The 26,688-nt window shown below is 39.4% G+C and overlaps 3 protein-coding genes across 4 annotated transcripts; 1 reads left to right on the forward strand and 2 right to left on the reverse strand.

Moving 5' to 3' along the window:
• Positions 1-1,357: 1,357 nt before the first annotated feature.
• On the reverse strand, positions 1,358-13,685 carry ppp2r1bb (protein phosphatase 2, regulatory subunit A, beta b). The gene is made up of 15 exons (XM_026332212.1): positions 13,537-13,685; positions 12,789-12,879; positions 12,594-12,694; positions 11,573-11,805; positions 11,251-11,398; positions 10,968-11,123; positions 8,824-8,938; positions 8,616-8,686; positions 6,867-7,001; positions 5,677-5,850; positions 5,437-5,497; positions 3,629-3,783; positions 3,286-3,428; positions 3,103-3,194; positions 1,358-2,981 (listed from the first exon to the last, which is right to left on the reverse strand). Exons 1-15 carry the CDS (start codon positions 13,612-13,614, stop codon positions 2,965-2,967), a joined length of 1,770 nt encoding a protein of 589 aa, XP_026187997.1. The 5' UTR covers positions 13,615-13,685; the 3' UTR covers positions 1,358-2,964.
• Positions 13,686-14,398: 713 nt separating this feature from the next.
• On the forward strand, positions 14,399-16,282 carry med29 (mediator complex subunit 29). The gene is made up of 4 exons (XM_026298874.1): positions 14,399-14,577; positions 14,696-14,754; positions 14,883-14,967; positions 15,758-16,282. Exons 1-4 carry the CDS (start codon positions 14,413-14,415, stop codon positions 15,983-15,985), a joined length of 537 nt encoding a protein of 178 aa, XP_026154659.1. The 5' UTR covers positions 14,399-14,412; the 3' UTR covers positions 15,986-16,282.
• Positions 16,283-17,381: 1,099 nt separating this feature from the next.
• mlf1 (myeloid leukemia factor 1) lies at positions 17,382-25,623 on the reverse strand. 2 transcript variants are annotated; one of them, XM_026298871.1, is made up of 8 exons: positions 25,467-25,623; positions 24,596-24,758; positions 21,683-21,727; positions 20,131-20,214; positions 19,890-20,018; positions 19,298-19,457; positions 18,770-18,908; positions 17,382-18,606 (listed from the first exon to the last, which is right to left on the reverse strand). In XM_026298871.1, exons 1-8 carry the CDS (start codon positions 25,511-25,513, stop codon positions 18,540-18,542), a joined length of 834 nt encoding a protein of 277 aa, XP_026154656.1. In that variant the 5' UTR covers positions 25,514-25,623; the 3' UTR covers positions 17,382-18,539. The 2 variants fall into 2 exon arrangements, with proteins under 2 accessions (XP_026154656.1, XP_026154657.1); XM_026298872.1 differs by lacking the exon at positions 21,683-21,727.
• Positions 25,624-26,688: the final 1,065 nt, after the last annotated feature.

The raw sequence follows: 26,688 nt of genomic DNA on the forward strand, positions 1-26,688 counted from the left end.
TCAAAGGGCTGGGTGGAGGATTGGGACGGCACACGGCTCCAAGGAGGGCTGATGGGAGATTTGAGGAGATTAAAAAAGGAAGGTTGAGATTCTCATAAAGATCTCCACCATGTGATTTATTGTGCTAATCCTGTCTGTTGATTGCTCATTTGAAATTAAAAACGACAGAGCGCAGCAGAAAAAGTACAGCAGAGTCAACGCTGCCCAAAGATCCTGAAAACTCCGTCAAAAGGGACACAGATGTGTTTCTTATACATTCAGGCTGCACTTGCTTGAAGAAAGACAACCTGGCCCTTATTTTGCAGCATTCCTCTCCCCAGCAGTAGTTGGGGCGAAGGCAGGTGTCAGCTGCAGATCCTGCCCTGTTCTGCTCTGCATGGATCCCTGTGGCCAAAACAGCCCAGAGGACCTGCACTTTTATCTCCTCAGCAGCTGCCCACCAGGTCGGAGCTGATCAAACATGAGATCAGGAACATGTGGGATTAATCCCAGTGTCTTGAGTCACTTACAGTCCGACAAGTAATACTTGATGCTCAAAAACATGTTCTGACAAAGCAGACAGGTAGGTAGCATCCTTGGACTCAAAAGGTGATTCAAGTCACACACTTAAGGCTGTTGCTGATACTCAACAACTCATAATGGTCCAATATGATCAAAATCTGGCAACACAATACACATTCTGAAAGCACATGATGTCCACCATGAAAGCCAGGGAAAGCTAGTGTGCAGTTAGTGAAGATGGAAAAACACAAATGCATTAAAAGGAAACAAGGAAAAGCTGCTGCAGTCGGTGAGAAAAAAAAAAACGTAACTGGGTGGATTTGTTTTCGAGATAGAAACCAAAATAACGACAAGCCCAAAATAAAGACAAAACATTAAGAATGACTGGCTTCACAATTTTAGGTTCTAGAGTAGCTGAGTCCAAACCTCAAGCCAGTCTTGGCAGAGCCTAGAAATGATCACAATCACAGTGCAGTGTGATGCAAAGTTCTTTTGAATGGAATAAAACTGAAGCCTGTAATGTTCTGATAAACACTGAAAGTGCTGCTGCCCACAAATCTTTTTGAAGACAGAACATTTTTGTAGCATTTATACATAATTGGATTGGATTCTATTGATGATCCAACAAGCTGAACTCATCTTCACAGAAAGACCCTTATGAAAAAATGGCAGTTATCTTTGAGATTATTAAAGTTTGATGTCTGATCTAAGTGCAGATCTGAAACAGAAATTCACAGTACAGCTGTTGTGACTCAGATTCCAATGTTGTGACCAGTAAAAGGATAATTTCCTATTACTGGTCACAACATTGCAAACCTTGGCCTTGGTGTGATGAAGTTATAAAAGCAGGCTGCACTGGTTCTTTGTGTTACTTTATTCAGATCAAGATACAGTAGTACAGCATCCCAACTGTGGAGAAAATTCAAAATAAAAATAAAAACACAGTCTGTGATACAGGACAATCAACAATAAAGGTTTATTCAAGAGAGGAAAATGAGAAGGGAGAGGGGAGGACAAGGGAGTAAGTCCAGGGAAAGACAAAAGTTTCTTTATCAACACAGATGATACATTTATTCAACCCGCCCATAACCAGCCCAGCTCCCACCCCATAATAAAACATTATGCAATCTTACTACACATGCTCCACGTCCCCCATCCCACTTGCTTTGAAAGCATGCACTTGTTCTCCACCGTGTAGAGATTTGTGAAGTCTATGGGTGGCCCTGAACGTTCACCGACTGTGCTTCAAATCTCATGTACAGTGGAGGACCTGGCATGAATTTAAAGGGTGGCTTTAGGAGTATCGTGGTTTTGCTAACGCCACGGCCGTGACAGCTGTAGTCAATTTAGTTTTACCATCCCATTAATGTCCAAGGAATAAAGTGTCCCTTACAGAAGACAGATGTCTTTACAGAACAGGACAAGTGAAAACTGTTTACTCAGGCATATTTAAAGAAAACAACCAGTTTATCAAAGTCATTGGCACAAGGATTAAGAAATGCTGAGAAAATATCGCAGAAACTCAAAGCTGACTACTATTTCCCATCTTTGCACATGAACAAAATCACTGAGGATTCGGAGGAGGGATAATTATAAGCAACACTTTATGACCGAGTTGGTCCCAATTACTTTGGGCTGAGGTAATTCATTTGTTTGACCAATTCTGTTTTGCTGCAGAGAACAAACAGTGCAGAAGGAGATTGAGTTGGGAAAGGACATCATTTGAGACTGATTGGTACATGCAATCAGAGTTCATTGGATTACATGCAATAATGTACACCCATTTTGTCTTTGTTGGAGCTTCTGTACAAGTTTTTGAGGCATTTAGGGGACACAACAGGTTTGGTCTGGTGTTACAAAAAAAAAAAAAAATTGCCTACTAGACCTGCACAGGCCTTTCAATCACTTCTCCAGAGAGCCACAGTAGCGTCGCTGGGAAAAGGAAGCTATCAAAAGGCTGATTTGGGAGGAAGCTCAGCAAAATAAACAGCTTGTTGCACCATCTGCTGCTCAAAGTTTGTGTCTAGCACTGGGAGAAGAGTGCAGCAGCACAGAGAGCTAGCATGGCCCTGGGTGCTAAACAGCAAACATAGACAAAATACACTGCAATGACTGTGCTGAAGTACAACAGTGGTGAGGGACGTAAAAGGGAGGAATGTGAGAGGGGTTCTGGTTAGCGATGCCTAGCTAGTACAGTAGCACATTAGTCAGCATGCACCACTTAATGCAATTTCGTCACACTTTGCCTTTATTAAAGCACCCATTTACAGCAAAGAGTTAAAGAAGCCTGTGCTACGCCTGGCCGTGGACTATCATAGGACAGTAAAAAGAAAAAGGATAAAACAATTGTTATCAGCTTTCTCTATACATTAACCAGTTGTTCCTCAACATCAATAAATTATCTTGTAAAATTGTTTGCGTTGTTGATTTGGGTGGTTGTCGGGTGTAGCCATATTGGGTTGGTTATGCTAGGGCGAGAACTGTGTAAACAGGAGGAAATGAGAATATAATTTTAGCTACATCGTTAAGCCTCAAACATATGTCCAATATGATTCATGTCATGTAAAAGTGAGGTTCAATGAAGAAGAGAATCATGCATACCACTGATCGCCTCCTGGGCAAAGTACTTGACATCCATGTCTGCGTCTGAGGCCAGCTTCTCCAGCACGGGTTTCACTTCTGTTTGAAGGGCACTATGGAAAGAGAATGACAATTATTACACTGACAATGCTGGGTCTCTATTTCAGGGAACCAACTTTTATAGTCACTGAAGAGAAAACGTACTTGCTGTCAAGGACTGGGCCAATTTTCTGAAGGGATTTGGCCACATTGAAGCGCACATTGGCCACTTGGTCATTGGACATCTTGAGGACTACTGGTAGCATCTGCTTAGTGGTGATCTCCTGGCCACATGCCTCTGACAAAGCCTGGAACACAATGCAAGCAGTCACCACATAACATTTATAGAGATAATGAACAAATACGTTTTTAATAGAAGAATTAATGCAGGTCTACACAGACTGGACAGTACAAAACAAGTGTCACAGAGGATCATTAAACGCTGCATACTAACTTCAAGAATCTAAACATGACACCGAGCTTATGGCCGGTGATGCAGTTAACTCACGTTGATGCAGAAGAGAGTTGTCATCCTGTGGAGGTAATTGGGGTCATTGGCCATGCCCAGCACTTTGGGTACAATGGTGTTCTGAGCCCATTCAGCTCCAAACTTTTCCACAAGCTTCATTAGGTTGCAGGTAGCTGCCTCACGGATGGCATACACTAAAAAACATTAAGAGACAACATCCTGTGTGAAAGATGAGCTCAGGTTTCTGTTTCCAGGGGTCCATGATGGAGAAGAGGTTGTGTGGATCAGGGCCTGTTATGTGGCAACATCTGCTGGGTTCAACTTCTTCACACAAGTTACACACTAATTATTTTGCGATCCTGATTACTTGTATTCAAATATTGCTATACTGCTCTATTCTCTACACACACTTTGATGGATCCCTTCTCAGTTGCTTTTTCTGAAGTTTCATTTCATATCATGGCAGACTGCATGGACCTTTTGTTCTGTGGTATAAAAATCATTGATGAGGCTTCACTTGGCACACATGCATGTAATCCGCAAAGGAAGCTTGAATGTGTACATCGTGTCAACATTCATATGTAGGAAACGTTTTTACACAGTATTTTTTAAGTTAAATGCCTCCTTTTCAATTATCAGCAATAAAACATAAAAACAAAAGGTTTTGCAGTTCACTCACAAACCTTGTAACAGCAATACAGCATACAGGAAAGCAGAAAAAAGAATTTGTCATGTGAAATGACATTTTAATCTTTGTAATAGAGTCAGTGAGGGACAGACACTAGTCTTGTGTTTCTTTGAAGAGCTTACGTAAAGGTAGCACAGCCCTAACCCCGGCCAAAAATGCACACAGCAGCAGCATTCCAGTGATGTAACCCAGCTGGCCCTTTGTCCTCAACAGTGAGCATGCGCCTCTTGTTGAAAACTTGATAAAAACAAGATGTGAAAGCCATGTACTCAGGATGAAAAACGCACATAAAAAAACACTGCATGAGATTATAAAACGGTGCAGTTTGTGTTGGTGAGCTCGATGGGTAGACAGCTCCTCCTGCATTTGAATATGAGTGATTGTCTCACTGAGCAGTTTAAAGTGCTGTGTAGAAAGAAGAGCCCCAGGAAAAGATATAAACAGAAATAAACTCAGTTTTTAAGCCATTAAACTGCAGTACACAATACATACTGTACAGAAAGTATGAATAGTTTACTGCCCCATGGTGGCACAAATTCAGACTAGTGAGAAAAATTCGGATTACAAATTGCCAATACCAACTATGGAATGTAGTCGTCTTTACATTGCTCTTTCCTTACATGCAGCTAATGTATTAGTATAGTGTATATTGTGAACATAGCTAGTGAGAAAAAGGCCAATTCTTCAGCAGTACATTCAGACATGCACAATAGCCACAGACTATCACGTCCTGCAGCGAGCCCTCAATTTTCTCACTTCAAGCCACTCTCGTCAGTCTCTTCCCCTCCACCCCAGGTTCTTTGTTTCCCCTTCTGCTAATAATACAATGACAGAGTGGCACCATAGACCTGTTGCCTGAGGGACCACAATCAGGTGACCGAGACTAAAAACATAAAATAGAGTGCAAGAGTCTGAATCACATCATATTAAGCCTGTAACAATGAGCATATGTAGCAGTTGTCAGTATCAACATTAAAGAAAAAAAAAAAAGTTAAAAAGAGAGATAGTGATTATTATGGTGTGACAGGTTGCTGTCGACAACAAAATGCAAACTGATCACAATGGAATGACAAAACGTGGAATGACTTAAAAAAGCACTTTTAGTTTTATTAGTTAGCGTACTATGAACCCTGGGAAAACTAACACCTCAGCACCTTACCGTGGTCAATAAGCCAGGCCATACAAAGAGCATTGAGCTTCTCGTCGAAGAACTCCACTCCCTGAGGAAACAAGGACACTGCATAATTAGACTGATTTCCTGGATGTCTACTCTAAAATCAGGGTCAATTTGTCTGCACATTGTATAAAATTTCTGGTTCTGTGCGTGGTACTAATTAAAAACAGTGTTAAAGCATAATTGATATGGGTTTCAGCTGTATTCCTAGACTCCTTGACTCACCAGCTGCCCTGCCAACAGGGGCATATACTCTATGATGGCAAGCCTGACCCTCCACTTTGCATCCTCTGCCAGTTCCACAATGGCGGGCAGCAGTGACTGGGAGAGCTGACGAATACCAATCACCTCATTCACACAGTCCAGGTTGGAGATGATGTTGAGACGCACCTCAGGGCACTGTGACAAGAAAATGATTCAAATGGACATGGTAAGCTTATGGCAGAGTGCCTTGATAAGAATACTCAGACAAATGTGTATGTCATATTTATTTAAAAATGATATACCCTAAGGAAAGATAAACTTAAACTTTGCTTTATAGTAAAGTATAGCATAACAAAAAGGATATCCAAATAGTTTGTCTACAAAACTCTAGTCTATGTTGATATCCAAGAGCTTTAAATGAAAATTTGCTTCAGCTCTAATTTGCTTCTTTTAAAAATGTCTCAGACAGATGCACATTGAATTATTAAAATTTTTAACTCAAAGCTGTCAGTTTGGACTGTAATCTAATTAGACACTCTTGGTCTTTGGTTTGTGCTGTAAGGAAGTGGGCCATCTTTAAATAGGACTAAGGAAAGCAGTTGAAGATCTGACAGTCTCAAGCTTTCCAATACATTTATAAACTTTTGTGTCTAACCTGTCAAACTCTTGTCTGCTTTCAATATGCTAATTTATGTCGTAGAAACGCATCTATCAGATAAAAGGCTACTGGGATATCGTTCTAGATGAAACAGAAAAACAATTTTACAAATATAGGTACAATACTGAAAGTCAAACATAATACTTTACCCAGCAAAATACCTACATTTTCTACTTACGTACATACAATCAAACACATCCAGCCAACATCTACAGTTACACTGGGGTCAGCTTTTCATTATGTTTGCCTCTACACACAGCTATTCAGTCTTGTAATTGCAAGGTCTCAGACTGGCTGCAAACTGCATGAATCATCCACCTACCCAACCAGGTGGCAGCCAGGTACAGCTGGTGGCTGTGGCTAAGTGGCATTACCCTGTCTCAGACATGCTGATCATTAAATGCCAAAGAAGTTGGTCAAGTCAGACACTTCACAGAAAATTTCTGGCTGTGAATGTTACCAAAATAAGAACTGCTGTGAGGATTTCCAAAAGCTAGCTGTGTCTAATATAAGAGAAACTGGCGCAATGATCACAAGTCTGCTTTTTCTTTACCTCATCTTTGAGCTGAGCCAGAAAAAGAGGCAGCAAGTGCTCTATTGTGTTGTCCTTGCCCAGGATGGTAGAAAGGCCCATAATGACCGAGGCCAGGGCTGACTTCACGTGCTGGTTGGTGTCTGAAACAAGTTCCTGGTTAGAAATGGGATACACGAGAGAGAGAGAGAGAGATCAGCACAAACAGTAAAGACCGCATATCTACATAATCACAGACTATTACTATGGGTCACACGGACAATACACCACAGAGGAAGTCTATAACCACTTTAAACACAGAAAAGCTGATTTTAATACTGGCACAGTTGACAGCCATAGTTTATTTTAGGTGGAAAACACCAACTATGACATACACAGAAAAAGCATTGTCTAAAAATGGGACACAAACTGCCCATTACCAATTGTCATGCTCACAGATTATTTCAAACCAGTACCAGTTTACTATAAAACTGTAGCTCTTTTAAAGAAGTCAAGTGGTGGGACTTAAATTGAATGAACAAAATTATAGAAATACCTGTGATTCATGACATCTTCATATAGAATATCACTGAGGCCAGGCTAGATAACAGAAGCAACTCTCTGTATAATGCAGTGCAGCTTAGCCGCAGCACGAACTAGTTCTCAAAATTACCATACAATCTGGTCAACACCCTTCTCAAACAGTCAACATAAACGGAACGCCTTCAAGCTAATCGTGTAATACAGTAGTCTGACAATAAAAGCTTCTTCATGGAGTATTACCTAAAAGTGGCAGCTGAGTGTGTGATTCTGGCATTATGATGTTCTTACAGCTTTACTAAAGTTGTGTGTTAGTTTATTACTACCTGTATAAATTTGTTTTTACTCTTGATATGTTGACAAGAAACAATGATCTGTACATTTTACAAATCAAAGTCTATAAAACCAGGAATTTTAATACTGGGCTGGCTGTACTGACCACAGTACTAGTGAATAAAAAAAAAAATATATAGTTTTTGAGTCAGTAGCACTTCAACAACTCAATACAAATACAACAGTGCCACCTGCTGTTCAAAATCAGAACAATATTAACACTTTTTTTGCAACCACCCAACAAAACAACCCCCTTAACAGCCATTTATGCTTATTTTTTACATTAGTGGGTCTCTGTGAAGGCATTATGTCTACCCAGGCAGTAGTCAGACCACCATTTCACCATAAATTAGTAAATATGATTTTCCTTTATGGCTTATTCTGATCAAAAGCAGCATATTAAACACAGATTTCAATCTACAGCATGGGAAATATTTCTATTCCTGAAAATACACCAGTCCACCATTTTATCCAAGATCTTGTAAAGGAATTTGTTCACAGCATTGTTCCCATTTCAGCGAATGTTCTCATTTTACTCATCAAATATTGAGATTTGGAGATGATATGGGAAAATATAGGAGTCTAGTAGGCTAAGAAACTTCATAGCCTGTAAGCAAAACCCCAGTTTTACCAGTGTAGGAAGAGAAACTCAAAATTTTCTTGGCATTTGAGATTATCAGCAACGAGTCACATATATGCCATCAAAAGAATTAAATTTAAAAAATACATTTGAAAATAATTTAAATGAAAGTAACAATACCATGTGCCTGCATATACACTTTGGGGAAGACTATAAAAGATAGGCATCTAGTCATTTTACATGTTTAATACCTCATAGCAAAGTCTTTTTTGTTCAACTGAGCAGTGAAGCACCACAGAAATGCCACAATATGAAAGACTATAACGTTTATTCTTTACCTTTACGCATGGCAGAATGTGAGTCATGATGATTTGTTCACGGTTGTCCTCTGGGAGGTTCTCACAGAATTCTGACATAGAAGAAGAGAGTATATTGTCAATTAAATGTAATACATCAAACAAAGGCTGAAACAAGTTGGTCCATTTATGCCATGCAACTCATCTTTCCAGCAAGTCTACCACAGGTATTGTATATTTATGTGCCGACCTTTGACTTTGTTGGCTGCAGCAGCACGGACCTCAGCTTCACAGTCCTTAAGAAGATTTTGAAAGGCAGGGACCAGATCGTTCTTGGTGATCTCAGGCCCCACTGCTTTCTGGAGCTGCATTCAGAAAAATCAATGTTTCTCAGTATGCAATTACTGTGTAGAGAAAATATATATATACAAACAACTTCACAGACTTTACGTTATAGGGGAAAAAAGCAACATTTGTGGCAGGGTTGATGTGTGTACTGTTGTCAGTACAGTAAATGACAAAATAAAACAGAATTCCTACTTAATATAATGCTTTTTTTTTATTATTAGAAAACAATTTTCTGTTTTGGAAAATAAACATGGTTTTAAAAAAAATGCTAATAGCCCAGTAATGGAGTACTGAATGCATTACAACAGCCTGGTTAAGAATTCAGATTAAGGGTAGGCATGTTTAGGATGTTCTGCTCTACATTATAATGGTTACTGTGCAATATACACATCCTACAACATTGCTTTTTATTCATCATGGATAAAAGTACAAGACAATCATGGATACAAGTACTCAACACTGGCACTAAAATATAAAAGGTTCAACCAGGTTCAAGTCAATATGTTTTGTGCATATGTAGAGATGCTTGTGGGTAACACCTGGCTGACTTTCAATTACCTTTGCAGGACTGCGACACAAATCTATTTGAACAATTGATTAATCGCCAATTATCTTTTCTACAAAATATAAATCTTTTTCTCAAAATATGAAACTTGAAACAACACATGGTATAACAGTCATAGCGTCTCAGTGGCACACATAACAACCATAGTACACAGCAACGGCCCAATGTGCATCCACCAAAATCGCTCACATTTAGAGTGCTCTGTGTGTCAACAGCAGCCCTGCCTCTCTGCCCTACGCTTACAAAGTCAGCAGGCAAGTAGTCAGATTGATGTGCTGAGAGGTGTCTCATTTTCTGTGCTAATAGCAAAAATATATTACACAGATATAGGTACCCATGCCTAAAAACAACAAGTCTAGAGTCTGGAGTTTTTATGTGAAAACATACAGACTGACTTGTGTCGGTCATCAGGACCACTTGTGTGTGTGTGTGTGTGCGTGTATGTGACGTTTTCACATTCAACAAGGGGAAACACAGATATGAAGCCTAAAAACGCAGAGGTTAAGGGTGACATCTCATGCCTGTATCTTAGAGTCAGCATGGACCAACATCAGATAAAACAGAAGTCTGTCTGCTCAGTGATATTTGCAAATAATTGTCAATTGATATGAAAACTGTAAACATTTTAATGGGTCACTGATTACCTGACCTGAGCCTGTTGTATGATGTGCACCAGTGAATGCATATTTGACTCTATTCACTCTACAGGTGTTTCATCAGTGCTACAACACTGAGTTACAATGCATACAATTTGTACCAAATAATGGTAAATGTCAGTTTTCTCTTATACAAACAGTACTTCCGCAATCATTTAGTGTTTACACTCTGCTTTTGTCATCAGAAAGCTTAAAAGTGCATTTGGCAAAGTGTTCAATTCTGCAATGAATACTTTAAAGAGCATACACAACAGCAAAAGATTAAAAGAAAAAAATTCAGTGACAGTTGCAAAAGCTGAAGCACAAGCACTCCAAACTGATTTGCTGTGGCCCGATTCTGGCTTAGAAATTAAGAGATAAAATGCCACCAAGCATACATTTTCATTGAGTTTTCAAATAGGGCAATGAATGTTGAGCTGTATTAATAATACATTTTAATATTAAATTAGAACTAAGATCACAGAGACATTAACTTGAGAGACACATTTATGTCTTTACCAGGATACACTGCTCAGTAATTTGGATATTGATAGTATTTTGCACTTATCACACCAGTTATTAAAGGGTTCCTACACATGTAAATGTAATCGACACTGACTTGAGATCGTGTGTGTGTGTGTGTGTGTGTGGATAATATGAATGCTGACGTTAAGGCTTGTTTGCACCGCACAGGCATCAATAATATTAGGTTCAAAAAGTTCTTAGGAACTGGCCAAACAGAATAGGACTTTTTTTTCAAGTTACATTTTTTACATAATTATAAATTAAATCAGAATGTCAGCAAGGCCAAAAGAAAAGGAGGAAAGAAACCTTAAGACTGCTTACCTCAGAGAACTTGTCGGCCACCATGTAGCGGACCCTCCAGGACTTGTCCTCTGCAGCCTGGCGCAGAGTTGGCATCACCAGGGTTTCCAGGTCCTCTTGAGGCAGCAGAGTTGCAATACTAACACAGGCCTCCACTGCAAGCAGCCGTACTGAGTCCTGACGGAGGCCGGAAATGAGATTAGTTTACCCATCAGCCATTTAGTTTTAAGAGCCAAACAGACTTATAAATGATAGTAGAACACAGAGTGCTACAGCAATTTAAATTAAAAAGAAGAGGTGATACCTGCTCGTCAGAGGCCAGAGCAGTGAAGAGAGAAATGATATCACTTTTTACATAATCCAGCTCCAAGACTTTAGCAAACTCCCCCAGTTTTGATGCTGCAGCACGACGCACCATAGGAGTATCATCTGAACACAAGGTGCGAAAATGCCTAGAAATAGCCACAGACATTTTATCAGACAAAACTAATTGTAGAACCAACATGGTTACAAGAATAGCACAATCACTTGTGCTATATATGAAATGGCATCCACAATGCATGTAAGTACAAATAAGTATTTAGAGTATTCAAAAAAGTGCTGGATTATATTAAGAAGCCTCATACTGGCGGATCTCAGCCTTGACAGTGCTGGAGACACGAGGATAACAGACACTAAAGAGGCCGCAGGCAGATGTGCGAGAAGTGAACCAGTCACCACTGGCCAGCCGCTTGACCAAAGGCTCAAAATGGACTTCCAGGTCAACTGGAGAGTGCTCCTGAGAAATCTTTCGCAGTGATTCCACAGCTTTGTCTCTGACTACTGTCTCTTCCACTGTAGCTAGGCTCTCCAGAGGCGGCTGTTCATGAAAATGGGACAAGGATAGATAGGATTAGAGTCTTGAACTACTTATATAAGACATTATGAAGATGTGCATATAGTTTTTTAATACATCAATCCTGTGTAAATGGATACAATATTTTGGTTGATCCAACAGAAAGGTAGGCATCAGATTTTATTGTAGTGAGGGCTGGGCGATAAACCAGTTTTATCAGTTAACTTGAATGTGTAGTTTACATCAACTTCTTTGAATGAAAATCGGTTTTCTCTTTAACATCCACCGATATTCTCCTCTGGGCTCAGCCCCTTCCCCCACGTGTTTGCCATATTAGCAATAAACAAACAACATGGCAGCAAGCAGGGAAGAACTCGTTCCCAAGAAAGATTTAAATCGTAAATAGGTTTTTTTTTGTGAAAAAATTTGGGATTTTTTTTATTTAGGTCATATCGCCCAACCCTAATATAACATATAAATAGGTAGACATTTTTCTAACCAACTTTACACAGCTAGAGAAGAGTCAGTTAAAATTTATACAACTTAATACAAAAAAAATGATCAAATATTTGGAGAGATCAAATTCTAGGATGAAATCATAAAAGCTTTACAGTCTGTGCCTCTGATTTAACTCCATTATCACACAAAAGGTACTTTAATAAAAAAAAAATTGCAACAGTCACAGGAGTGCATTGTATTGATAACATGGACTTGTTAAATGTCTTGTAAAACTTCCCATTTCTCCTTAAAGATAGGAGGAAATCTTTATATTTACATGACCTCTCCAGTTACTTCGATGTCACTAAACTTACCAAGAGACAGTGTACATACTCCGGCCCTCCCACCAACATAGTGAAATTGCCAAGCTGCTCAGCCAAGGCCAAAAGGACCTCATCCTCATCATAGATAGTATCTGAGACATGACAGAAAGAAAAGTTAAACTCCATTGAGAACACATTTTCAGTTGAGAGATTGCAGCCCATTTCAATGAGTAAACTAACTATCACCTGTGAGGAAAGGGAGGAGTTCAGTACGAGTTCTCTCTACGCCAAGGGCCAGAGCTATGGTAGACAGCTTCTTGATGCTGTTCAGGCGTAACTGTTCAGAAAAATAAACAGACAAAATTAAAACACATTTAATAATTCGAGTCAAAGAATAAGCCCCATCAAACTCTACTAACCAGGCAGAATTAACTACAACACCGACTGATTCTGTTAATATTTTGGCTGCGCATCTTCGCCAAACCTAGCTAGGTAGGTAGCATTAGCCAAGCATTTCAAACGGTGATGAAAGCTGACTATAATTGCTAGGAATAAATGAGCTATAGACAATTAGCTCTAGCCACCGCGGCCTTGAACCCCCTGTTGTTGTGACTGCTGATTTTAAGGATAAGCTAGACTAGCATACTGATGTTGCGGTTAACTCTAGCGGTCAATGACTTGTTTGGCTAAGGCTTGTCGTACCCAAATCATTTCTACCGATAAATTTAAGATAGTAAGCACCTACCAACCCACATTATATTAACCGTTACTCAAAAACAGCAACTGCGGCCGTAAATCCAGGTTAAGGAAACGGATTGGCAGAGCAGGGTGCGCCCGGCATAAAATTCCTGTTAGGCCAGAACTGGGAAGGTTAGCTAGCATGTTTGCTAGTTAGCCAGCTAGCAATCAGATGCCCGCCTCAGAAATGCGACAAAACGAATTCAAGTTGATGTACAATATAAAAAAGGATTACACTCGAAACTAGCGTTGCTACCTGAACATCCTCGTTTCGCAGTTCATCAATGAGAACGGCGATAGGGTAGAGAGAGTCGTCTCCATCAGCTCCTGCCATTTTGGACGCTACTGCAGTTACCGAATGGCGCTGCGGCACTACGGGGTTTCCTTCGAGAGCTGCGGCTGCAGGGAGCTGCTGAGTTCAAGAACCCACCAAGAAAACCGCTCATTTAGCCCTCCCACCACTATATTAGGTCTGAATAAAATTACATTCTGAAGTAAACATACATCTTAATAATATAAATCTCAGGACTCTGTAATAAATAAATAACTGCTTTATGTTGGAATTAAAAACTCAGCTAATTTGGTGTTTTAAAATTTGTTCTAATTTTTCACACGAATAATTAAAACCTTTGCTCGACGAAAATGATCTACTGGAGCCTATCCCAGCTCTCTTTGGGTGAAAGGCAGCGGTACACGCTGGACAGGTCACCAGTCCATCACAGGTCATTGTGAACATGTTTTAACCCAATTCGACGACTTCCAAACAACAATGGACCTGGTCCAGTGGACCCCGAACGGCTGTGCCCGTCAGTTCAATAATTCATTTACGATTTAAAATATTTGCATCAGACGTAGAACCGCACTTTAAAGAAATTAATTAAACACTTATTTCATTCACAAAGAGTCATAGAGAAGAACCATATCTTATAATAAATACGTATAATAAATGTTTATTAGTTCAAAGAAACAACGGACCAACAGGAATAGGGTACAGCAAAGTAGACGGCGAGTCTCCTAGAATTTGCGGGATTACATTTTAAAAGCTGGGTGGTTCTAGAAAGCATTTTATTTTGAAAAGAAATTAAGCGGAAAGTTTACACAGCTTCCGGCTTGTGCGTCATAGCGGATCAAGATGGCGTCGCAACAGCAACAGCAGCCTGGCGGGTCGATGTCTCAGCCTGGATTACAACCGCCTACATCAATACAACAGCAACAGCAGCAACTGAGTCAACAGCAAGACTTTGACCCAGTTCACAGATTTAAGATGCTGATCCCACAGCTGAAGGAGAGTCTGCAGGTGACCAAACTACCCAGAACATCTGTAGCTGGTTCGCCAACGACTTCACAACGAGTCGCTGGCATAAAGAAATTAATGCTCAACAACAGTAACGTTGCACTTTTGTCTCTCTTCTCAGAATGTGATGAAGATAGCGTCCCTGAATCTGACTCATAACACCGCCATTGACAACGGGGTGTAAGTATCTTTAGCTTGATTTCTTAGGGCTGTAAAGTTGTGTGTTCAAACCCCATCGACGTGCGGCTGGTCCAGAAGTAAGACGCCTCGGATCCTTCATTGTGTCTGTTTGTTTCTTTCTGGTTTAGCAAAAGCAGCGACACCTCTGTTCAGCGCTTTGACAAGAGCCTGGAGGAGTTTTATGCTCTCTGCGATCAGCTGGAGCTGTGTTTGGTAAGATTCACTTATTCATACCGACTGACAACCAACAACCAATCAACACTGGACATAATTTAACACTTAAGTATAGTACAAAGATATATTTTATAAATCAGGATAAGGCTAACATTAGTGAGGCAGTCCTGTGTGCCTTTGATCAAAAACATTCCTGTCCTGTGACCTAAATGTTGCTTATCGAGGTTGCAACTAACAACTATTTTAATAATCGATTAATCGGGCGATTGTCAAAATATGAACTTTAAACAGCGAGTTTGCTACACATGTAATAACAAAAATGAAACCAACTGGAATTATTTTTGTTTGTATTTTAAGGGTGACATAGGTCTCATGCTAATATCTTAGAGTCAGTGTGGACCGACTTCAGATAAAGCAGAAGTCTGTCTGCTCAGTGAGATGTGCAAATAACTGTCAGTTGTCATGAGAGCTGTAAACATGTTACTGGGTGACTGATTATCTGACCACATAACAGAAACACTGGAACAGGTAGGCAGCACCACTACCACTACACAACAGTGTGAAATTTGTTCAATTTCACTTTTCTACTCTATTCATTTTCCTCTTTGTAGCTGTTCATTGTGTCCTGCCGGAAACAGCTACATTACTAGATCCAACTAATTGATGCATTCATTGCCAACTATTTTGATAATCAAATTTTTATCCATAATATCGATTAGTTGTTGCAGCCCTACATCATATACAATAGCTTATGTGTTCTTTGTATTGTAATGTACCTACACATTACTGTGGACAACACAAACTAAAATTTTGTTTTTCCTTTGTGCAGCGACTGGCATACGAGTGCCTCTCTCAGAGCATTGACAGTGCCAAACATTCACCCAACCTGGTCCCCACAGCCACCAAGCCAGACACAGTGCAGACGGAGTCCATGTCCTATGCCCAGTACCTGGTCATGATCAAGTCTCAGATCTCCTGTGCCAAAGACATCCACAATGCTTTGCTGGAGTGTTCCAAAAAGATTGCAGGAAAGGGGCAGCCTCAGGGAATCATGTAGACCTGGACTGACTATTCCAACTTGTTCTGCACCTAGTGACTTTGAGATGAACACAGTTGGGGGTGACCCAGATTCAACATGCTGTCTCATTTACTAAGATCCTATATATTGGATGAAAGTGTTTATTTTTTTTTTCATTTAAGTTATGTTTCTTGTAAACACTGTAAATAAATAGCCCTGACTAAAAGTCATGTTCTGATGTGACCAGCAGGTGGTGGCAGAGTAACTGCCAACTCAGTTTTCACAGGTCTTTTGTAGCTTATTTGTATTAAATATTAAAACATTTCCTTTGGTGCAGATGTTTTTATTTTTATAATTCATGATTCACAAAGAAAGACCTATCAATAACGTTTTGAACTGAGGAGTATGTAATTAAAAAAAAAAAAAAGACTACCTAGTACTACATGTAACATAGTACATGCAAAATATATCTTATATATATCAAATCTTAATGTTTTTTTTAGATGTGCAGCTATGTGATTGCACATAGTTTAATGTGACCATCTTACCTTATTTGTATTTATTTATTTTTTTCTAAGAAAACACCCCAAAATTTACAGATGCAGTAGAATAGTGTCATTCAATAAAAGCAAACACATTTATTGAGCAAACAAAGCTTTGTTCTTGGATAATCCTGTAAAAAAACAAAAAAAAAAACATACCTGGTTTGTTAATGTAGTGGGTCAACAGAACAGTAGCCTGGTAACATTGACGGTGATTGTCTGATTTGTAGTGAAAGGGGAAGTTGTTAAGAGAGTGCAATCCTTACACTAGGATTCATATTTCTATAAATTTCTCATGAGGTTTGATTCCTTTTTTTACTGCAAATGATCATTTTAGAGGAAGTTCCCCTGCCAGATGACAAATCAGCAGCATTAGTGGGCTGGTTTTCAGCACCCTGAGCAGTTGAGAATGGCTCATCTTTCATGTTACATAAACATAATAAGGAGAGAGGACACATAACACTAACACAGTTAAGCCGTCATGCTCTGTATTCCTGGACTGAATGAAGATGTGGCTAACCTTTGGCTGCTTGTTGAGCTGTATACCAGTCAGACACTCCACAGTTGCTTCCCATGTTATATTGAAGCTAAGGAATTAATGAAGTTTGATACAAAGCACGTGAGAAGGCAGCCTGGTGGGCTTGCAGCTGTGTAACATCTCAGACGAATCTGAGCTACTGACAAGTGCACAGGGCCAAAAATACCACTCTGGCTCACTACCAAACAGGCACAACGACAGGTTCATCACAACACAGGCTCGCTCCCCTAAAGCTCTTATAGGCCTAGACATACAAACTGAGAAAACTCTCCATTAGCAAGTATCCATTTTTAAGTTCTGACTGACTCCTGTCCTGTTCGTGACTCCTAAGGCATACCTGGAAAACAGATTCATCTTTATATTTTGACATTTTTATTTTCAGACAATAGTAGTCTATGTTGACACATTTTTTTTTTTAAAGTTGAAAAATATACAAGCTTGAATTATTGAAAATAAGCCATGTGTGAAGAAATTGTGCCATGCAGCATGGAATTCATCAAAATGAACAAGAGAAAGCAAATTAACAATATAAAAAGGGAAGAGGATCATTCTTTTTACAAAGATTACAGGTGATAAAATACACATACCTAGAACAGGTACTAAACAACATAATTACAAAAAGAGAAACAATTTAGGCATTGACTAAGTGCAACATTCAAACAGTCAATAAAATATTACATTTTGTGTCTTATTGCATTATGAAAATGAAAATCAGAACATCTTACCTTGAGGGAAATCTATTTGTCTCATGCAAAATTAAGTGTTCTTGCCTATTAATGTGTAATGATGTAAATAGTGCCTATGGATTATATGTTAATGTATTTCATATTACATTGCATGTGTTTATTTTAGTGTTTCAATATCACTACATCCACAGAAATACTAACCACCCTTATAGTTTCTCAGTTGAAGTGATAAAAGAAGGACTTGCTGAACACTGTAATGTTTAATTGCGCAAGTAAGAGTATTAATACTGTAAAACCAATGATTGTTTTGCATGTTTTATATTTAGCAAATCAGAGATAACATATATTTATCTTCCTTGTCAACCATGCTCCAAAGCATATTAAATAATATTAGACATTTTTAGGTTGTCTTCATTATTGGTTAATGCCAGTATGGGATAAAATTAACTTGAAGAGACATTACAGGATACATTTGATTTTGTTGAAGCGGCTCACCAAATGTCATATGTCTTTCCATTTTGATTTTTTCAAAGTCAAGTGTAAAATGTGCTAGGATTCAACATATTAACAGTGAGGTAGGAGGGGTATTTGGATTAAAAACACAAATAAAAGTGCAATGTAACAGGGCAGCTATCTTTATCAATATTGTGCAATATGCTTTGGAAAATGTGCAAGAATAGTGTACAGTGTAAAATCTGCTAAAAATTGCATATAGTCTATCTTGATGTTGATCTTGAAACTAGGATGTGAGCGGTTGGGGGGTAAAGAGCACCAGAGTGGATTGTATGATGCCTGAAAGGCTTTAATAAGTGCATAAACAGTTATTTTCACTGTTTCGCCAGGCCAGAGCGTTTTGTGTTCTTTTTACCCTCATCTTTGCCCTTTGACTGGTCTCTGTGGAAAATACAAAAAGTTCAAAAGTTCAATGAACTGCAGTATTTTAGCATGTCATATACTTAACAAAGCAATCAGTGTCTCCCTCTTGTCATTTGATCCTGAACTGCATATTCTGTCACTGTCTTCAATAGTGTAAATGGTCTGATCATGTAACACTAACCTGTGGCTCTGCTCAGGACCGGTGAGCGCTGCCCGGGGAACAGTACGGGATTGGCCTTCCTTCAGGCGAGACATTGGGGCAGATGGGTGAAACTTAGACACCTCCTGCTGCCATTCTTCGTCAAAAGACTGTGCTTCAGCTGGAAGATGGAGGATCAGAATCATATTAGACAACACTGTGTCTCTGGACAGCCTATAAAAACCTATACAACAGCACTTACAATGGAATAATGCTGTGTTCAACTGGCAGGTCCACTGAAATTATCAAAACATTGCAACAGACAGTCCTAAGCCCTATAATATACTAGTATTTAGTTCTTAATTTTTAAATATTACGAATCATGGTCCTGTCAAAATGAGAAATTTCTCAGATTTCTTCCACGATGATGAGTAATGATCTCTGAAATAGATCCTTCAAGTAGTTACATTTCTGAGCAGTGCAACCAGTGTGGCTGACCACCCCAACATTTACAATGCAGCTGTGCACTGATGCTGAAACAACTTCATGCACTTAACCACTTTAACATACATTCATCCATATTCTGAAAGTCCTGGATGAACTCCTTCTCTCCCGTTTTCTTGTTGTATTTCTTCTCAACAACATGTCCTCTGTCCTGGATGTGGTGGCCAATTGACATTTTCTCCAGCCCACTCTCAGAGTCTTTAACTGCTCGCCGGGTCTCTGCGATCTGTTGATAAAATATTATTAAACTCATTAGACAGTCCATCACAAAGCATATTAATTCCAGAGGTTAGCAATCAACATGTGTTTTTCCTTTGTTCTTCACCAGTAGTTATTTTTAAGGATGTAGACTTTGACTAGTCAAACACTGGTGCAACTAATAATCTGTATCCCATTAGTCTAGTACTGTGTATCTCTAAAATGATTTATGGCACACTGTAATGGAACTGTAGCAACACATGCCACTGTGAGAAAAGTTTGTTTCTGATAATGTTCTCACAAGGAAAGGCCACAGAGAAGTTATTACCATGATCACTCATGAAAGATAGAGGGAAGCGAGTCTTGTACAGACTGATTTCACTCCCCTGAGCTCAATGTACTGAGCTGTGCCTTAATGTTCTGCAGTATAATAAACTAATACACCTGATGGGGTACTTACCCCTCCAGGGGCACGGCGTGTCGATGAGGTTGCCTGGAAGACCTTGGGAGCCTCATTTCCAACCTTTGAATATGTCATGACTGATGAGGAGCTGAATGAGTGGGTGTTCGAATCTGTGGACGTGTTGTCCTGAAACAAAAACACATGGAGTTAAGCAACTATAGTTCATGTACCACAACAGCCTGTAAAGGTGGCAAAACAAAAGGAAGACAACACATAACCATTATATGAGTGAACTCACAAAGTTTCGTTGCATCTCAGTCATCCTGTTTCTCATGTTGGCCATCATATTGTCGAACATGCCAAAAGGATTCCTCATCATGTCCTGCACACGTGCAAAAGGACAACAGCCAAAGGAAAGAAGAATTTAATGGCTGGGTTCGCATGCCACTCAGTTACGGCACATTATCAGGCCACAAACAGTTCCAACATGTGTATAAACATACATGCTTAGAGTAGCTACAGTGTACTAAATATGTCTCACATGTTTGCTGTCCGGGAAGTTATAACTACTCACATTTTATCACTTCACTATATATGACAGAGTGACATGTGTAACAAAACTAAAACTCTAGTGCAGAGTCCAAATACACAAAAAAGTTAGTTCCATATTTTAAAAAATTCTGGGACAAGGAAGTTGAAAACAGCCAATGTGCTGCCATCCTGAGATGTTTTTACCAAAAAACTTGATTGAGAATACTGTGTTAAATTCATCAATCTGACTGCCTGTTTGACAAATCTTATATTTAATTCTGTTTATAATGTAAACTATAAGTAAGTTAAAAAAAAAAAACTTCTAATCATCATCATTCTTCCATAGATGTAAATCCTAACATGAAACTAAAAAGCTCTACTTAGTTATTAGGACCCAATGTAGGTCCTAAAAAAAAAAAAAGAAAGAAAATCAGATTTCAAGCTTTTGCACATCACTGCTGAGGCATCATCTTTGCCTAATTTTGAGCCTGGAAAAACACCAGTACACCAGACCCATGCATTCAAACACAACACAACGCACTCAAAGTCTGTTGAATAACACAAATAGAGATAGTCTGATTGTGCATCAAGACAGTGCAGACCAGGGTGGTCTACACTGACACAGATTTGTGACACAGATTTCAGAGTCAATACAGGAATCAGAGCTACATCTTTTCACCAGAAACAAATGATACTGCAGTTCAGAACAGCACACGTTATTTTTTGCAAAGCTCAGAAACCCACTTGACCCACATGGTCATTCCTCATAGTGGTGCTTCCACGGGACATTTTGAAGTGTGGCAATAGTATGGGGAAAAATAAATTATGCATATTATATATATTACATATATTGTTTCAGGCATAGTTAAACTCAAAGCCCTTTCATACATATCATGGAACAAGCATCTAGTAATGCAATATTGGACCCTGGAGCACAGTTGTTGTATGTTGGGTTTTTCTATTTCTAAACTAATACAATCACTACAACATTAGCATATGACATGACATGACACTTTATTCATCCCCATTGGAGAAATTCAGAATGGATATAGTGCACTGTTTAATGCTTTGCAGTTTTATATTGTTCAAAGGAATACTTTTCTACACATGATAATTAGTACTATACTGGTGCATATCCTATACATCCTGAAGGTGATGTGCTGGTGGCCTCAGACAGTAACATATAAGGAATTAGCAATGTTGCAGGACTTTGGTTAAACAATACACTGAGTGAGGTGAGTCACATTGTGAAGCTGCAGCCTAGAATAAAAAAGAGAAAGTCTTAATAGTGTAGTTAAAGAGCAGAGAACTATACTGACCGTGCTGTCAGTATAGCCAAAGGGCAACAATGACTGGCTCAAATCCTGCAGATTCAAACAATATCAGTTAACATAGTACTATCTATGTATAGCATTGTGCACAAACACACATACAAATGATGTAGACCTTTTGCATGTTTGTTGAGGCTGTTGCCAGTAAGCTATTAGGTTGTCTTACACTAAGCCCTTCATACAGCTACACAGAGCTATCCACATGGCCTTAAGCATGACCCTTCAAGGCCATGAGACCCCTGGGAGTGCATGCACCAAGAACCTGCAGGCCAACGATGTGGGAGCAGCCTGCAGCCTTTAGTCAGGTCCTGTATTCTCTGGGCCAAAACCGCAAGTGTTTATGACCTTAGGGCCCTGGATAAGCATCTCAACAGCCTTCGCTATGTGCATGTGTGTATTTTCTGGGGGTGTGATGTGCAGGGATATTGTACGTAATCAGTGTAGTGTTGAATGACTCGTGTTCCATGTGTAATTGGGTCACATTGTCTAAGATTAGTGTGGGTTTAACACTGAAACTGAGCTTCATTCTAGGAAGGGTGCAGAGGGCTGGGTGGACAGGGGGTCGAAGAGTCCAAGGCTGCTCTCTCAGCTCTTTTCAAAAGGTCAAGTTAATGTAAAATGCTCCTGACCAGTATCTATGAAACCTCACAGCCAATTTTATCCCACAGTGGCATCTATGAACTAATGAATGTCAGTTAAATATCTGCCAGCATTATATTTAGACTGGGGTTGAGTAAAGGAGAGATTGAGGGCACAAATTAAAGAACACAGACCCTGTGGTTTTTATCATATTATTTTAGGTTGTCTGGACTAATACAGATTGACTTCTCTTTTCTACATCTCCCAATCTGGTACTGAACCTATCACTGTGCCCTCTCCTTGGAAAGCTATTAGTTAGGCAGTCAGGGACGTGTACTGTAGATATGATGAAGAAAAAGTGAGGCTGTACTGCAAACACATGGCTCCTAAGAAGTGTTGCACCCCCAAGGAATTAGAGACAATTTGTGCTCTTATAACAAAATTTCTTTCAAGGTGCCAGTGTGGGAGGAAAATCTGACTAAAGGTACAACAAAGGAAATATTAGCACTATCTATGCTAGCATTTTTACAATTGAAAGCTTTGAAAGGTGATATGAACCAGGTATTGGATATTGGCAAGAAACTATGAAATGTGAGAATGCATAGCTCATATGAGATGTATGAGCTTTCCAGCATTATGTGGATAGTATGTGTGGGCCTTTGCCTCTCTGTGTATCCACATACCAATATATTAGAGTATTTTGCATTATGTGACTGCTTGTGATTGTGCGCATGTTTTAATACTGTGTGTGTGCGTCTATGCACATATTTGTGTGTGCACATTTGTGCTTAAGATATTGGAGAGCAGTATGTGAGTGAGCTGTCTGTCATCTAGCTGCTAATGTGCCAGCACTGCCAAAACATGTTCTGCCAAATAGACGGACTTAAAGAGCAACAATAGGGAAAAGCGTCCGTGACATCCACCCAAATGCCTGTACAGGGAACAGGAGTGACAGATAAGACCTCTGTGATGAAGACTGGGTATCCTTATGGTTGTTCACTTAGTCTTGAAATGGACGCTTCTTACCAGAGAGTATGTTTTCGCTTTGTTGTTCATAACTATTAAGGAATCAAGTTGAGGGTTGGGACGATATAAAATTGTCAAACTGCAAAGATCTCACATTTGTGCCTTTTATACATCTGTTGGTGTATAAAAAAAACAAAGGTGTGGGGGTATTTCACATTGTCATTCGACAAATTGTAAAGAGGCATCAGTAGTGAATGTTTGCTATTGCTGTAACTTGTAAGTTTGCTCAGCAGAACCTATACCTCATAATTTAATCTTTCAGGAGCTATTGGGAAATCCTGTGTTTCCTCCAAAAGTAAAATAACTGAACCAGTGGCCTTTGACACTGTTTTGTTCATACTCAGGAGTACACAAAATTAGTACACTCCACCCTGGCATTAGCTAGTAAATGGCATAATACAAATAAAGAGAAATCATGTTGCTGGCTGTTGAAGCTAGGCTTCTGATTAAAGTTATTATCAAGGTTTAAAAAAACAGGCTCTCATGAGACAGTAGGATTAAACAGGTGACAGGAACATAGTTTGACGTAGTGGGCAGATATAAGCAGTGGATGAGTGTTTTGGGAAAGGTTAATGGGTGCAACATGGCAGGCCAAAACTATCCTCCTGCCTTCCTCACTTACTTTACATTCAAAACTTGCACAATTAACAACAAAATATTCCAGAATCAATGATTGGTCAATTGGACTATGTATACAAGACTACAGCTCAGCTTTCACATCTTTATTCTTACCTAATATTTGCATATATTTGTACAAAAGCAAAGATTTATGGGTGTATATATTTGCGGACAAACCTAATTTTAAGTAAACTTTTCACCAAGGCCAACTACTCAAAGAATTCTCTAGGGTCCTGTTCATGTGAGTTTTAAAGATTTTGATGCGCGTATATGTGAGAAAGCAGTGTGTCAGTGGAACAATGCACTATAAATAGGACTCCTCAGGGCTGGATATAACTGTCCAGATGGACCAAGGGGGTTGCCCTTCCACTAAACCAGACACTCACATGGCCTCATACCTCACTGAGTGGTGCTCCAGTTAAACTGCATGTGGCCTGCTTTCACTATAACCTTAGTAAATGAAGCACTTCCTCCAGTCCTGTGTGTTTATAAGCCCATAGCAGCGGGCAGAGAGGGTCATAACAGTATGATCAAGCTGCTGAAGCTATGGCTTCATCCTTCATCCCCAAACACACCCTCTAATACACTAAACAGAACATTTCTGCCTATTACTTGAGTCCACAAGGAAGCAAAACATGAAAAAACAAAAGGAGTGTCTCTTGAGATGCATGTTCTCACCCTGTGTTCGTCCCTCAGTGCCAAGGATGAGCTAGGTTGCTGTGCCATGTCTCGACCAGGGCCTCTGCCATCCATTATACTGGGCATTAAAGGCCTGCCAAATGGCTCAGAGAAACTGCGCATCATCTGCTGCATATGTTCCCGGTGAGCACGGAAAGGATCCCTATAAGAGAAGATGAGGAAGTAAAGACAAAATGAAGGTCAACAACAATTCTGCAAGATGATACTGAAGATGGGAAACCATGACAAAAGTCCCCAGATATAAAACGTCTTTGCATCTGATTCACTGAGAATGACTCCTATCTGCCACACCAGCTCACAGCTAATTAAAGGTAAATTGAATAAACACAACAGTGAACTAAAAAGGAACACATAAAATACTTTCAGCTGCCATAGTGTGCCCACACTGACTGAGCAGGTGTGAACTCATGCAAAAAGCAAAAGTACCACAAAGTTCAGTGAATATACTTATTACAATAAGCACCTTCTCAATTTAAGCTCTAAAATGATATAACTGTTTCTGTTCTTACATCAGCTGTTGCTAGATGACAGCTCCATTAAACTGAAATAACCTAGCTAATATGTGTAATTTACACCATAATACAACTCTACTGGAATTCACACTATTAAGGATGTGATACTCTCAAATTTCTCCATGCTGAGAGAAAGAACATTTTGCTTTCTAGTGTGGCTACAAACAGTGAGCCAACTCCAACCTAACAACACTGCGGCTTCGTTTGAATAAAAAAATAAAAAATAAAGCAAATAACATTATGAGAAGAAACGATACCAACCCCGGTGAGAACCCACAATAATTTATGACAATAACACCTAACTAAAAGATGTATAACACAACTTTTTGGCTACTTACGAGAAAAACGGATCCTCGTCCATATCCCTGAGAACACTGTTGAACATTTCCACGGATTTTTTAACTGTAAACAAAAACTGAGATAAGGACTTTTAAGAATTAACCCGTGTCCTCAACAGGTGTCCCTGTCCCGCCGCTTAGCGTCAGTAATGTTACTAAGGAGGTGGAACGCAATATGTTTTAAAACCACTAGGTGACCGGCCACGTGATGCGACTCCGGACATCTGATTGGCTGGTTATTTGAAGCTTCCAACAAGTTCTATCCGCGGGCCGTATGTTGTGGGTGGCTGCCATGGCAACGGCACTCCAGAATATTCTTTCAACTTTAAAACACCGATTTTCTTATCTTGCTCAAACCACCACCACATTTCCTACGTGATTATCAAAGGCATCACCACAGGGGACATGTTTATTTTTTATTTATACCAATACGAGACTGCATTAAAAATGTTTTCTTAACTAGAATTACTAAAAAAAAAAATGCACAGAAGGATCCGGTTCCTTATGGAAGTCAGGCTTCCATAAGCTTTACAAGACAGTAATATTAGGCATTAGACACGATATTACTTCTCTAATCTACTGAAGACCAAATTTTACAAACTTTTTAAAAATGTAATAATACCACATGCATAATTTCTTTTAAAAAAAAAACAACTGGCTATTCGTAGTCCTAGGTTGCTTCACAGAATCAGGTAGGCCTAATTGATTTCCTTGGTTTATTGTTTTGGATTGTCTTTGGCAGTACTACAGTAAGCTACTGGACGATCATTTAGTTTTATATTGCATTTTTGAATGTGTTTACCCCAGGAGGAATAGGAACTTCTGTTGTTGAAGCTCTCACACAAAAGTTTAATCTGTGTGCTAACACTATTAAACTATTTGTGCATTTGTATTTATTATTTAATTCATTACAGCACTGGTTATTTAAAAGAAATAGGAGTGACACATCATGTCCCAGACTCAGTATAGACTCTGCATCTGGCTGCTCCACAAATAGACCTGAGTGTGGACTCCACACTTCCTCGAATCTCTGCTCAAAACAGCAGCACAACATCAAATAAACATAAACCAATTAACACTATGTATGTTTAATTAAAGTGCAAAATTTAGAGCAGATGAGACATTTACTCCAGTCTTACGTCAATCCTGATGCAGACCAAAGATAAGATTACCTCAGGGTGAGCTAGGCTACTTTTAGTAAGTTACCTTATGGCAGGGTGAC

This window comes from Mastacembelus armatus, chromosome 13 (genome assembly GCF_900324485.2).
Source record: "Mastacembelus armatus chromosome 13, fMasArm1.2, whole genome shotgun sequence".
Classification (NCBI taxonomy): domain Eukaryota; kingdom Metazoa; phylum Chordata; class Actinopteri; order Synbranchiformes; family Mastacembelidae; genus Mastacembelus; species Mastacembelus armatus.

Bases quoted from the DNA above. Each gene is read 5' to 3' on its own strand.
- ppp2r1bb (XM_026332212.1), bottom strand. From the start codon at position 13,614: ATGGCAGGAGCTGATGGAGACGACTCTCTCTACCCTATCGCCGTTCTC. The intron at 12,880-13,536 runs GTAGCAACGCTA...TTTTCTGAACAG, and splicing joins TGCGAAACGAGGATGTTCAG to TTACGCCTGAACAGCATCAA. The intron at 3,429-3,628 runs GTGAGTTAACTG...ATTGTGTTCCAG, and splicing joins CAACTCTCTTCTGCATCAAC to GCTTTGTCAGAGGCATGTGG.
- med29 (XM_026298874.1), top strand. From the start codon at position 14,413: ATGGCGTCGCAACAGCAACAGCAGCCTGGCGGGTCGATGTCTCAGCCT. The intron at 14,578-14,695 runs GTGACCAAACTA...CTCTCTTCTCAG, and splicing joins AGCTGAAGGAGAGTCTGCAG to AATGTGATGAAGATAGCGTC. The intron at 14,755-14,882 runs GTAAGTATCTTT...TTTCTGGTTTAG, and splicing joins ACCGCCATTGACAACGGGGT to CAAAAGCAGCGACACCTCTG.
- mlf1 (XM_026298871.1), bottom strand. From the start codon at position 25,513: ATGTTCAACAGTGTTCTCAGGGATATGGACGAGGATCCGTTTTTCTC. The intron at 24,759-25,466 runs GTAAGTAGCCAA...CTTCTCTTATAG, and splicing joins GACGAGGATCCGTTTTTCTC to GGATCCTTTCCGTGCTCACC. The intron at 18,909-19,297 runs GTATGTTAAAGT...TCCATCTTCCAG, and splicing joins CTTTCAGAATATGGATGAAT to CTGAAGCACAGTCTTTTGAC.